A 14,858-nucleotide genomic window follows, 5' to 3' on the forward strand; every position below is an offset into this window, starting at 1 on the left:
TTGCTTTTCTGATAAGTAATTGCAAAATCCCTGAATGAGAGTGCAGGCTGTCAGCCCAGTAAAGGGGAACAGGACAGGCACCGAGAAGTGCAGGCTGTCAGCCCAGTAAAGGGGAACAGGACAGGCACTGATGCTCTGAGGGCGGTAACCTGGAAAAGTGGTTCCCTCGAGACGTAGAGATAGTACTCTGTCTCCGGTACCGGGTGTCTGGGGTCAGGGACCCAGCGTCTGAGGGCGGTAACCAAACAGTGGTTCCCTCGAGACGGTGACACAGGACCGGCCACGATATATTGGTGGGACGAACAGAGAATTCAGAGATGTTGCACTTATTTAAGAAAAAACATGTGTTGCCCACAGGGGCACAGACAGCACTAGATTTAGTCCGCACTCGAGAAGGAAAGAAATATACCAAACATGCTACTAAACTATATAAACTGGCTGGAGTCCCGCCTACGGGAAGATTGCAACCCAGCATATGGTCTAAAATGATAACCGAATCCCGGGGAATGCTGGAGGACAAAGGTCTTTTAGAGGTAGCACAGGCTCATCTCCGGGTAGCGGGAAAATTGTGTGATGAGGGTTATGAAGAAGTACGGGGGGAGGGTGGAGCAGAAAATACTGATCCCCTATATGGATATATGAAGCCTGTTAAAACTGAGGAAACCCCATATCCGCCGCCATACCAAGATGGCGCCCGCCCTAGTCCAAAGGGGTGGGTCTGTCACCATTGTGGTGTGCAAAACCCGGAATGGCGAAGTTTCTGCTATAATTGTGGTGTGCCCCGTCCCGGCCCACCGCCCATCTCATCCGAGAAGTCCGCCCCTTCCGCTCCCGCCCAGACGCTCCCTCCCGCCCCTCTATATCCTATCCTCACCCCTTCCGGTTCCTTTTACCAAGGCCCGGATGCAGGAAAAGGACCTAGTGACACGCAAGGCCCTAAGCCTGCTGGAACGCAAGGCCCGATGGTCAGTGGAATGCATGACGCTATGTCTGCACTACAAGTACTTTTCCCCATGTTTCCCTCCACCTCGCTTCAAGAATTTATTACTACCCCAGAAGCAATCGCTGCGAGTCGGCAAAGGCGACAGGCAATACGACCTGACAGTAGGTCGGAGTCCGAAACATCGGATCTAGCGGAATTTGACCCTTTATATCCATACTCTGATCCGCCACCACCCCCCCACCCACAAACCCCATATCCGCACACCAATCCGCATACATACTCTAATCCACCACCCACCTCTACGCCTAGGGCTCCGCCGCTCATAATCAACCCCACGCCAGTAGTTCCTATCAGACCACCGCAGTCCCTCCCGCTTTCTGACACACTTCCCCGGGCACCGGAACAGTGGTTTCCGGCACTATCCAAACCGTTTGTCACACGACAAGGCAAGCAAGTTATTGTCACTATAGGAATTGGGGACATAACCACAGCGGTGGTAGATGTAATAGTTAACCCTGCTAACTCCCAACTCCAACACGGGGCTGGATTGGCCCGGAGTATCTCTCATGCCGCAGGCCCCTCCATGCAGCGGGATTGCAATCTAATCATTTCACGCACAGGCCAAGTACCCCCGGGACAAATTGCTGTCACTGGCCCCGGCAACTTGCCTATAGCCCTTATAATACATGCCGTAGGTCCCCAGTATGACCCTAATTTTGCCGAAGTATGCGAATCTCAATTAAAGTCCGTCGTCTGGAATACCCTTATTCATTTGTCGGACCAGGCCTGTGCTGAGCGCGGAATCTCCTCTGTTGCTTTCCCCTTGGTGTCCACGGGGTTATTTAGGTACCCACCCGAACCTGCTGTAAATACTATCATATCTACCATATTAGAATTTGTGGCCACCCAACCTACCACACTCTCAGAGATCAGAATAGTCACTGATGATCCCGATAGAATACCAATCCTTAGGTCAGCTTTGCAATCCAAGGGCCCACTTTCAGATATAGTGCCCTCGGCTGTGCCCCCACTTCCCGGTTCCCAGATTTATCATACCCAAGGGATATCAGCTATAAAAACGGAGCCCACGGCAGAAGGCCAAACCAATAATACGACACATAACACATCCAAGCTTGGTCTTCAGTATGTTACGTTCAACCCTACACAAGTTTCCACTCTGGTGTCTGGTCTACCTGACCCGGAGAAACAACCTATGCCGTTCTACAGACGAATGTGCCAGATACAGAAAACCTACGGATGCACCTGGCAGGATCTACAATCTCTCACGGAGATTAGATGCACAGACAGTTTCCTGCCACTGATGGCCCCGGCATTTGACCAAAGTCAGTCACAACCTACTGATACATACTCCTCGGGACTCACTTATTGTCAACAACTCAAACTCTGGGCCCAGGAAGCACTCACAGAGTTACAGGGCTCACTCCAAGAAATTACACAACAAACGGATGAATCTGTGGAACAGTACGGCTCCAGGATTAAAATACTGTTCGAAGATCTTGGCTTCGCCACTCAAGCCAAGGCTCACCGTATGATCCTGACTAAGGCTTTTATAGATGGACTCAATGAACAGCTGAAAGACAAGATTATGTCAATACGCCCAGATTGTATTGGTGGAACATTGCAAGACGCTATATTAGTAGCTAAAGGGTTTGCCCGATCACAAGCGAAGGAACTAAAAGACAAAGGGAAAAAGAAAGCACTCGCTCTGATGATGCAAGAAAATGAATGCACGGATGCAGTTTTATGTCCATCTCTTACTGCCCCGCCTCCCGCACCTGCATCCTTCTCTCCACCGCCTGCCCCTTTCCCGCCCCCCAGTAATAATCCATACCCGCCCCCTCCTTTCCCTCCTTACCCACAGCCGTACCCCTACCCTGCCCCTGCCCCGGCCTACGCACCTTATCCCCCCTTCTATGCACAATCCACACCCCAACAAGGATACTACCCAAATAATGGACCTCGGCAAGACAGGAGACAAAACGGAGGAGGCCGCAGCCAAGGCAGACCAACTTGCTGGAACTGTGGAATAGTTGGACATATCAGGAGAGACTGCAGGAAGCCCAGACCAGACCAACTACCAGAGGGACCTCCGCCCCGGTCCTGAAAGGGGGGACAACCTGGGACCGCCATGGCAGCAGTGGGGCAAACTGCTGTTTGTGGGAAAGTCACTCTCACAGTAGCAGAGGTCCCTATGGATTTCCTGGTGGACTCAGGGGCGTCCACGTCTGTTATATCCAAAAAATTGCTCCCCCCCACTGTAGAACTTTCCGATGATTGGATGACATCAATGGGGGTAGAGGGAAAACCGCAAAACAGCCGCCTTACTGTTCCTGTACCTCTCGGACCGTTCTCAGAAGTCGCTGCTAGATTTCTGGTCTCGAACACCTGTCCCCTAAATTTACTGGGATCCGATATTTTACAAAGATTAAGGGCCAATATCTCCTACGATGAGTACGGTATGCAACTAACTGTACACCGTCCCGATGGTGAGGACACACCGGCGGATATCTGTGTTCTCAAAGCTCTACCATTGATGTTCCTACAAGAACAATCAAACCCTGACACTGGCTTCCCGAGCCATATTGAAGATCACGTTCCTTCAAGTTTATGGTCTGTGGGACCTGAGGATGTGGGGCTTCTTCCCGTTCCCCCAGTGGTTGTACAGATGAAATCTGGAGTTCCTTACCCAAGAATCCCGCAATACCCTCTCAAAGCTGCACAGGAAGCCAGTTTGAAGATACAAATTCATGCATATTTGGAGAAAGGGGTGCTCAGGTATTGCACTTCACCTTGCAATACTCCTCTGTTTCCTGTCAAGAAGAAAAGTGTCAAAGGCCAACCTGATAAATATCGATTGGTACAAGATCTGCGTGCTGTCAATGCAGCAACCATATTGGAAACCCCTGTTGTCCCCAATCCGAATACTCTCCTCAGCGGAGTCCCTCCAGAGGCCAGTCTCTTCACAGTAATAGATCTGGCCAATGCTTTTTTCAGTGTTCCCCTTCATGAGGACTCCCAATTTTTATTTTCTTTTATTTTCCAAGGAGCTCAACTAACATGGACAAGAATACCCCAAGGAGCCCAGAACAGCCCTAACCAGTTTTCCCAGGCTTTGAAGCTCTCTCTTTCACCATGGGTGTTAGCTCACCCTGAAGCTACGCTACTCCAGTATGTTGATGACCTTCTACTATGTGGCCCGATTGACGGCCAACAGATGGAATTACTCTCTATCTCTCTGCTGCAACATCTGTCCTCTATCCAATGCAAAGTCTCCAAATCGAAACTCCAATGGTGTCTCCCTAAAGTTGTTTTTCTGGGACATTGTATATCACAAGGAATCCGACATCTGACAGATGAAAGAAAACAAGCTATTGTATCTGTCTCCTATCCATCCACGATCAGCCAACTACAGTCATTTCTTGGACTTATCACATACTGTAGACAATGGATACCTGACGCCTCCAGGCTTATGCAACCGTTGTATGATGCGCTGAAAACTGGCCCCAAGGAAGACGATGTGGCCGACCCAGTTGCCTATCAATTATATCAACGCTGTTTCAATCTTCTGAAGGAAGCCATTTCAAGTGCACCAGCACTGGGCCTTCCAGATTATACCAAGCCATTCAATCTATATGTGTCCGAGCAGGAAGGCCATGCTTCTGGAGTTCTTACACAATCCCATCGGGAAAAACAGCGCCCTGTCGGTTACTACTCCTGCAGGCTGGATCCGGTCGCACGTACTTCTCCGAGTTGTCTCAAAGCCGCCCATTCCGCCCAAGTACTGCTGGATAAAGTGGCGGACATCACTCTCGGACATGATGTTGTTATACAAGCTCCACATGACTTGGCTGCTGTTCTCTCGCTGACATTACCTCGACATCTCTCGCATCAACGCCATTTGAGACTTCAGTGCTCATTGCTTCTTCCGTCTTACGTTTCTTTTCAACGATGTACCACTATCAACCCGGCAACTCTTCTGCCACATATCCCAAAGGGGGGAGAGGAACCACTGGAAGAACCGAACCCCCCCCCCTCAACGATGTCCCCCCATGACTGTTTACTCACTTTACAGCAAGACACGTCAGAACCACAGAATATGTCTACTACTGCGATTCCAGGCGCTGACCTAGAACTCTGGACAGATGGCTCAAGGTATGCCGATGATAGCGGCAGATTTCATACCGGTTTCGCCGTCACCACGGAGAAAGAGATTCTCTACGCTGAAGCATTGCCACCAAGCAGGTCAGCCCAAGAAGCGGAATTGATTGCGTTACAAACAGCATTGGAGATGGCAGAAGGAAAAAGGGTGAATATAAGAACAGACTCACGATATGCTTTTGGCATTGCCCATGATTTTGGTACCATCTGGAGAAATAGAGGATTCATAACCTCCTCAGGAACACCGGTGAAGCATGCCACCCTTATCCAAGGACTTATGCATGCTATGGGGCTACCTATCCAGGTAGCGGTTCTCAAGGTCAAGGCACATGGAAAAGTGGACAACACGGAAACAAGAGGAAATCAATTAGCTGACCAAGCCGCCAAACAAGCTGCCTTGGGATCTGTGTCAGAGAGATGGCTAGCCATGGAAGACATGGAAGTAGCAATGGTAAGCACGCGGGCACAAGAAAAGAAACAACGGGAGGAAACAGAGGCACAAATCAAGGCTGAAGAGTTTCCCGAAATTAATACAGCACGACCTCCAGTTGTTAAACTACAACAGGAACAGGCAAAAGTATTATCAGAAGAAAAGAAGCAGTGGAGGAAAGATGGGGCGACCGTGGAAAAGAAAACTGGTCTGTGGAAAAAGGATAATGTATACTGTCTTCCAAGAAGAATGTATCCAGCTGTAGCAACATGGGCACATGGGGCCACACACCGAGGAAAGAATCAAGCCCTAGCATATGTGAGAAAATTCTACCATGCTCCTGGAATCAGTACCACATTGGCCGCATACAACCGAGCCTGTCAGGTTTGTCAGACCTGTAATCCCAGCAGCACACAGACCGTACCCACCCAGCATTTAGCCAAGCCCGACTACCCATGGCAGAGAATCCAAGTGGACCATATTCACATGCCCCCGGCCGGGGGATACGAGTATGTATTGGTAGTAGTGGATTTGTTTTCAGGATGGCCCGAAGCTTACCCAGTCAAGAACATGACGGCAAGGGTGACAGCGAAGAAAATGCTTATCGAAATAGCATGCAGGTTTGGTATACCTGAAGTGATCGAAAGTGACCAAGGACCGGCGTTCACAGCCTCTATTTTTGGGGAACTATGGTTTATGTTGGGATCTCATCAAGGACTCCACACTCCCTATCACCCACAAAGTTCGGGAAAGGTGGAAAGGATGAACGGCACACTGAAGACCAAACTACTTAAGATGAGTCAAGATCACCCCCTCCCTTGGCCAGATCTATTGCCTATAGCGTTATATCATGTCAGACACACGCCCCAGGCCAAGCATGGGCTTACCCCATATGAAGTCCTATTTGGGTCCCCTCCCCGGATACCAGAGATAGATAGTCAGGAATTACAAAAGGGTCAAGATAAAGTAGTACAATTTGTAATTTCACTTGCTCAAGAATTGTCTAACTCTCGTTCTGTAGTGTCTGCTTCTCTTCCAGAGTCCACAGGAGACACGGTACACCCCTTTCTACCTGGGGATAGCGTGTATCTGAAGAAACACGTGAGACCCGATTGTTTGGAGCCCAGATTTGAAGGTCCATATCGAGTTCTGCTGATCACACCTACAGCAGTGAAGCTTGAAGGGAAGGGACCGTGGATACACGCCTCTCACTGCAAGAAGTCTTCCGTTGAAGCTCCATAATGTATATCCTTTTTATCATTACACTAATGATCACTGTTGAAGCTGCCCCAATCACTTTCTGGGTAAACACCTCCCTGCCCCTACAAACCTTTACAACTGATTTCTGTAATATTGCAGATTGTGGTAGTATTCTGCCCAATTACTCTGTCTGGTCCCTTAACGATATTAATTACCATTACGATCCATCATATAATTCGAGATCCCCTGAAAATAAGCAGGCCCAGATATATCTGTGTGTCACCAGTACAGGGAACGAATGGTGCTCCTCCTGGTCAAATGTAGGATGGAACACAGGAAACGATTGGGCGTACAGGCCAAAGGGGGGACTGGATAGAAAAGACAAGAACGGGAAATCTCTCCTTACCCGTTTAACTCTCGCTAAGGGATCTTGGGATCCTACCAGATGCAAAAATAATGCACGACAAGATTGTCTGCCCTTTTATTTACAATTGGAAAATCCTTCAGAAGGAGATATGGGAAAATATGTGCTTGGTATGTACGGGGGTGCTCTCACCAGAAAGATGGGACAACTGGAGTTGAAAAATATTAACAGTAGACCCGTGTCACCAACCTCCCGACCTAGTAATAAAGAAAAATTAGATGCCCGAATTCAAGAGGTATTACCTATTCCGGGCTTGACATGGGAAGATGTATTCCGAATAGAAACACAGACAGATGTTAGGAAGAATCTGTGGCTAGAATGGGTAAAATATACGGTTAAAAGTTCTGGCCAGAATGTCAGCTGTATAGCCTGTGCAGCCGCTAATGCTCATTTAACTACGGTTCCCCTGTTACTCTCCGACAATGAAACAGAATGCCTGATTACTCTATTAAGAGGTAAGAACTCTACTGACTGTCCAGAGTTAAGACCACTGGTATCCCTGAAAACCAGCGTTAAACCCCCTAGGGAAGTTATAATACATAACGGAAATTATACATGCTTTATAGCAAATAACGATACGGGGACAAACCTAGGAAGATTTAACCCAGGGTTTTGCGTTTCTAACTCGTCTATACCTTCTGCCGACCTCCAGGATCACACTGGCCATATGCTTGATATATATTGGTTATGCGGAAATGGTAAACTCCGAAATATTCTACCTCCAGTGTGGCAAGGACAGTGTGCATTAGTTAAGGTAGTTATGCCTTTCAGAATACTCCCATGGGAACCAGAAGAGCAGTGCCTATTCAGGAAGTCTCTCTCTCTGTCGAGATCAAAAAGAAGTATAGCAACAGCCCTGCAAAGTGATAATCTGGTATATAGAGATGCCATAGGGGTCCCAAGGGGGGTCCCTGATGAATTTAAGGCCCAAGACCAAATTCTTGCTGGATTCGCATCAATGGTTCCCCAAGTACAAATTAATAAAAATGTTGATTGGATCAATTATCTGTATTACAACCAACAGAGATTTATCAATTATAGTAGGGACGCTTTCCAAGGTATAATTGAGGAACTAGGACCAAATACCCGAATGACTCTTCAGAATCGAATGGCCTTGGATATGCTTTTAGCAGAGAAAGGGGGGGTATGTTCAATGTTTGGAGAAGAATGTTGCACGTTTATCCCAGAAAACTCTGTGATGGATGGAAAGACGGTCAAAGCACTAAACCAGATCAGGGATCTAGCGGCAGAGGTTAAGAGAAATTCAGGGGTGGATACCAGCTGGGCCAACTGGCTGGCAGATTGGACTGGAGGCTGGAAGTCAATTCTCACGACTATTGGATTGATTTTGTTATGTTTATTTGTCTTTGCTATCCTTGTGCTTTGCTGTGTCATCCCTCTTTATCGGAAACTAATGTATAAAGTGGTCGGAGCAGAAACAATGATGAATACAGGAAGTGAACTGGAATCATTTTTGCAAACTAAAGCTAAGTCGGATATGCCTATCCGAAGGCCCCCGAAATATATTATGCGTAATTCTCTATTGTGAGGTTCAAGGTATCTGGGGAAAGAGACTCCTACGATGTTGACAGTCTTGATGGAAGGTATGAACATCTGTTAGGGATGTATTGTGCCAGTAGTCAAGTGAAGAAGTCCTTTACCCATTCCCCACATCGTAGGACAGCTTGTATCCCCTAGGGAGTGAACGAATAAACATAAATTCAAGGGGGGATTGTGAGGGTAGAAAATATTATGTGAATATATGTTTATCCATTATTCCGAAAGTTATCCAACTCAGCAATGCAAACAGATATTGTACAGTAAAGATGGTGCCTGTATCCGGGAACACACCCTGAGATTATCCTGTAATGGAGACATCCGGCTGATGAAAGACGTACAAACAACTGGCTTATCAGCACGAGCTGACTCACGAGCTGATCACGCACCCATGCATGAAGGAATGTACACCAATGAGAGATGAAAGAGTGTCCCGGATCAAGATATAAGCAGCTTAAGCCCAACCCTTGGCTCGCCCCATTGCTATGCTACATAAACTTTGTGAGCTGAATAATAAAGCAGCAGTTCCTGTGTTACCCCTGGGATAACGCATGTACTGAGATTGAAGCTGAACTTTGTGTCAGAATCTTTCTTAGTGAGCTAGCGCATGCATGAGTGAATTTGGAGCAAGTGACTGAAGAGAGAGAGACCCTGATATAGTGAGATTCACGACCTCATTATTCACGACCTCATTAGAATAAGGATAGTATTATTACACAGCACTGACAGTGACGGCGGCGCTGTACATACAGGGATAAGAATAGTATTATTACATAGCACTGACAGTGACGGCGGCGCTGTACATACTTACTTATGGTGCACTGCCACTTTATAAACCAGACTATAATCCTACATACTAGATTTCAGTACACCCCAGGCATAATACACTTGGGATGTATATGTACTAAGCACTACACACCTCCCTAATATACCACCAATTGTACAGGGAGGTGACAGTAATACAGCAACAGGGTGCACTATGACCAAGATCTGTTTACACACTATCTTTAATATGCTTTCAGCTGCAAAGTAGCAGCATAGCATAGGTCCTACAGTAAAGAGCACTAACTAGTATCACAATACTGGGGCACTACATGTGTGGCCCTAACTGCTGACAATTAACAAGCACTCTAGTCTGTTCACTCTATACGAGGAATACTAGGGCCAGTGAACTATCCAAACACTGGACATTAACCCATTAATGTACACTCTTCTGGACACACTTATCCATTAGAGACAGTAACACTTGGCATATTTAATCATCGTTTTAAACCCCAATATTTTAACGTCATTGTCAATTAATAAAGTTATTTTAAAAACTCACTATATCACATTGGAATAGAGTGCTATCAATAGGGGCTCTGTCTGTCTATCTGTGTAATAAGTATAGTAGAGAATTTGGAATTACCCAGTATACCGAGGCTGCTAACAGGTAGTGCACACACTTTATGGCAACTTGATTGAAGAGAGACCCAGCAATGATTAATGAAACCATAAGCCTCCGGTATTGAAACAGGGAGTTGGGTAATAGTGAGCCAGATAGAGGTATAGGGGGACACCTCCCTAAGGGGCGCCCCCAAGTAAATCACAGCCCGGCACTAACCGCCTCAATAATCTCCCTGAAATACCACGTGGAGGTTAGGAGTACTCACGAAAAAGCCGTCCCTGTTGGTGCAGGGAATTCTGCAGCGGCTTCCTCCTCTGGTGTAGCTGGCGTCAGCGTGCTCCTCCAGAAATGATGACACAGGAAGAAGGAGGTAGGATGGTCCGTGGTTCACAGCAACTTCAGCAGCCAACGCATGGATGTCTAAAAAAAACTTTATTGATCGCTAGCAGCAAACATCAGGCAACCACTCTAACATGTTTCGTCCAGGCTATGGACTTTTTCAAAGAGTGCTGATAGTGTATGGCAGCCAAATAGATATAGGGAGTGGTGAGTGTATGCCACCAATAGAAACAGGGAATGTATTTAAACCTCACCTGTGGTAGATTAATCATTAAAGTGGATAACTATCTCCACAACAATCCCCATAGCAATGGCTGCACAACAAGGTATTTACAACATACACATGAAAAATCTTAAAAACAAAACAGAACATATAATGGATAAATTTAAAAACACAACTACTGATGTTTTAAGTTACCAGCATCATTATTATTATATAAAGCTGTATCAATTAATGGAAGTATTCAGATGTATAACAAAGGATTTCATATATCTAGTACTTATAAAATCTTTTCAGTACTTATAAAGCATTTTCAGTATCAAGATTCACCTTAAAGGGATATAAACATTTTATCAATTTATTCACATAATTCATATCCATGAATACAGTGGCAACCGCATGACAAACGGTAACTTAATATGTCACCTCCCAGATCACAATGTAATTGGGTGAACACTGTGAACCCACCCCAAAACTTAGCCATTACCCCATCAGGAAGTGTTTCAGTTCCCACTCCTGATTGATGCCGGCCGGATGGAGTGTGTTCAGAGTGTACACCCAATACATTTCCTGTTTATTTAATACCCCCTCTCTATGGCCTCCTCTAGCGTTACAAGGGATATGTTCAATTGCCATATAGGAAAAGTTGGCTATTCCCCCTTTAGGGCATCTGGAGAAGTGTCTGGGAACTGGATGAGATACATCATTCTTTTTAATAAGCCTGACATGCTCGGCAATGCGGGTCTTGACTGGCCGAATGGTTCGTCCCACATACAATTTTTTGCAACCACATCTCAAAAGATAAATGGTGTAGGATGTATTACAATTCAAAAATTCTTTAATAAAATATTTTTTTCCATTGATGTCAGTTTGGACAAATTTTGTACTATGAACATATTTACACATGGAACAATTTCCACATGCATAAAAACCTTTAGGAATACTACCAATTCTTTAAGATCAGTTTTAGTTTGAAAGTGACTTGGCGAGAGGTGTGATGCTAGTGTCTTAGCCCTATGGAATGAAAATTTTGGTCCCTTCAAGGTAAACTCAGCAATATCCTTATCAAGGCACAGGGTGTGCCAATGTTTATGCACAATGTCGCATATAAGCTTGGATTGGCGACTATAAGTCGTGATGAATAATGGACTCATATCACTATACTTGCTCTTAGATTGTATGTACCCCTTATGATGTTTGTCTTTTTTCTTTTTATCGAGGATTCCAGGGCGATCCAAAGTCATAGCGTACGCGTATGCTGTCTGGATATCTGTATATTTGTAACCCCTGGCTTGGAATCTCTCAAATAGTGCTTGTGACTGCAAAGAGAAATTCTCGTCATCAGAACATATCCGTCTCAACCTTACAAATTGGGCCCTCGGAATACTTTTGATTAAAGATTGTGGATGACAACTTTTGGCTGACAGTAGTGTGTTTCGGGAGTTTGGCTTGCGAAATATGTCAGTTTGGATTAGCATGTCATGGTCTATGTAAAGGAGCAGGTCCAGATAATTGATGCAATTTATATTTTGTTCATAAGTGAATTTGATATTAACATTATTGATATTAAGTGTGTTTATAAATGCTACAAGTGATGATTCATCGCCGTCCCATATAATAATGAGATCGTCGATGAATCTTTTATAGTAAATAATTTGTGAACGATAAGAATTATTACTGTGATATATATATTGTGCTTCCCATAACCCCATGAATAAGTTTGCATATGATGGTGCAAAACTTGTGCCCATTGCAGTGCCTAATAATTGTAAATAAAAACGTGAATCAAATAAGAAATAATTGTGAGTTAATAAAAATTTAATAGATTCTAATAGAAAAGTGCAAAGTGAAGTGGACAGATGTGATAAATGTAAAAAGTGCGTGATAGCTAATAACCCGTGATCGTGATTAATGATGGAATACAGAGAGATCACGTCAAGGGTGACACATCTGTATTCCTTTTTCCAGACCAGATCCTTTACATCTACCATGAGGTCCGTGGAATCCTTAATGAATGACGGTAATGCCAGTACCAATGGTTTGAGATAAGAGTCCACATACCGCGATAACCCATCTCCCAAAGATCCAATACCTGCCACTATAGGACGACCAGGAGGGTCGACCAGTGACTTATGGATCTTTGGGGGATGGTGGAATACCGGAATCACGGGATGTGGACTTCTCAAAAATTCAATCACATGTTTTTTCTAATGTACAAAGTATCTTTCCAAATTCAATAATTTCATCTAGTTGACTAATAAAGTCCTGTGTTGGATCCTTTTTAAGAAGTTTATACTGATCCGGATTCCCTAGCTGCCGTAATGCCTCCTGTTTGTATTGTAGGGTGGAAAAAACCACAAGGGCTCCACCTTTATCAGCATTTCTAAACATGATGTCTTTGTTATGCTTCAAGGTGTCTAGTTCATGAATCTCCGTGTATGTCAGGTTATTGGCATGCATAGATGAGCAGGAGAAACCTTTAGATAAAATTTGAAGGTCTCTTTCTACCAACCTTTCAAATGCCGTAATGAAAGGCCCCCTATTGGCATTGGGGCAGAAGATAGACTTCTTTTTAAATCCTGAGGAGTGGGTGCCAAAGAAAGGTTGGGAGAAAGCATTGATTTCTTCGCCTTGCTGCTCAAGTAATGCGTCCAAGTCTGATAATACACAGGTTTCCTGAAAGGTATCAAGAGAAATATTAGTTAATGCATCATTAGTAACAATATTAGGTAGTTCATCATCAGTATTGGGTAATACAACATCATTATCAGAGTCAGACAAGTTATTAGTTTGAAAATGTCCTCTTGATATAAAAAACTGTTTAAAGGATAATTTGCGAGTAAACCTTTGGAGGTCAATCACAGTCTGGAACAAGTGGAAGTCCTGAACCGGGGCAAAACCCAGTCCCTTATTTAGTAGAGATAATTGTGCATGGGAGAGTTCCACACCTGAGAGATTAATGACATTATTATCACATTCATCTATGTGTACTTCTTTCTTTTTGGTCTCCCGCGAGTTTCCACGTTTTCTCCGCGATCGTCTGGTTCGCGGCGTGATCGTGTTCCTGTGGATAAAAAAGAAGACGATGAGGGAGCCTGTTCCTGATTTTTTGATCTGGCCCCATTAGATGTGATGGATGACCTGCTGTCGCTCCTAGATCTCCCATGGTTATCCCGTATACTATTTTATTAAAGAATTTTTGAATTGTAATACATCCTACACCATTTATCTTTTGAGATGTGGTTGCAAAAAATTGTATGTGGGACGAACCATTCGGCCAGTCAAGACCCGCATTGCCGAGCATGTCAGGCTTATTAAAAAGAATGATGTATCTCATCCAGTTCCCAGACACTTCTCCAGATGCCCTAAAGGGGGAATAGCCAACTTTTCCTATATGGCAATTGAACATATCCCTTGTAACGCTAGAGGAGGCCATAGAGAGGGGGTATTAAATAAACAGGAAATGTATTGGGTGTACACTCTGAACACACTCCATCCGGCCGGCATCAATCAGGAGTGGGAACTGAAACACTTCCTGATGGGGTAATGGCTAAGTTTTGGGGTGGGTTCACAGTGTTCACCCAATTACATTGTGATCTGGGAGGTGACATATTAAGTTACCGTCTGTCATGCGGTTGCCACTGTATTCATGGATATGAATTATGTGAATAAATTGATAAAATGTTTATATCCCTTTAAGGTGAATCTTGATACTGAAAATGCTTTATAAGTACTGAAAAGATTTTATAAGTACTAGATATATGAAATCCTTTGTTATACATCTGTATACTTCCATTAATTGATACAGCTTTATATAATAATAATGATGCTGGTAACTTAAAACATCAGTAGTTGTGTTTTTAAATTTATCCATTATATGTTCTGTTTTGTTTTTAAGATTTTTCATGTGTATGTTGTAAATACCTTGTTGTGCAGCCATTGCTATGGGGATTGTTGTGGAGATAGTTATCCACTTTAATGATTAATCTACCACAGGTGAGGTTTAAATACGTTCCCTGTTTCTATTGGTGGCATACACTCACCACTCCCTATATCTATTTGGCTGCCATACACTATCAGCACTCTTTGAAAAAGTCCATAGCCTGGACGAAACATGTTAGAGTGGTTGCCTGATGTTTGCTGCTAGCGATCAATAAAGTTTTTTTTAGACATCCATGC

General features: G+C 44.6%; 2 protein-coding genes across 2 annotated transcripts; both read left to right on the top strand.

Moving 5' to 3' along the window:
• Window positions 1–317: 317 nt before the first annotated feature.
• On the top strand, window positions 318–3,068 carry LOC142490684 (uncharacterized). The gene has a single exon (XM_075593104.1). It carries the CDS (start codon window positions 318–320, stop codon window positions 3,066–3,068), a length of 2,751 nt encoding a protein of 916 aa, XP_075449219.1.
• A 24-nt stretch (window positions 3,069–3,092) lies between these two features.
• Window positions 3,093–6,796, top strand: LOC142489269 (protein NYNRIN-like). Its single transcript, XM_075589741.1, has one exon. It carries the CDS (start codon window positions 3,093–3,095, stop codon window positions 6,792–6,794), a length of 3,702 nt encoding a protein of 1,233 aa, XP_075445856.1. The 3' UTR covers window positions 6,795–6,796.
• Window positions 6,797–14,858: the final 8,062 nt, after the last annotated feature.

Source organism: Ascaphus truei, chromosome 3 (assembly GCF_040206685.1).
Source record: "Ascaphus truei isolate aAscTru1 chromosome 3, aAscTru1.hap1, whole genome shotgun sequence".
In the NCBI taxonomy this organism is placed as follows: Eukaryota; Metazoa; Chordata; class Amphibia; order Anura; family Ascaphidae; genus Ascaphus; species Ascaphus truei.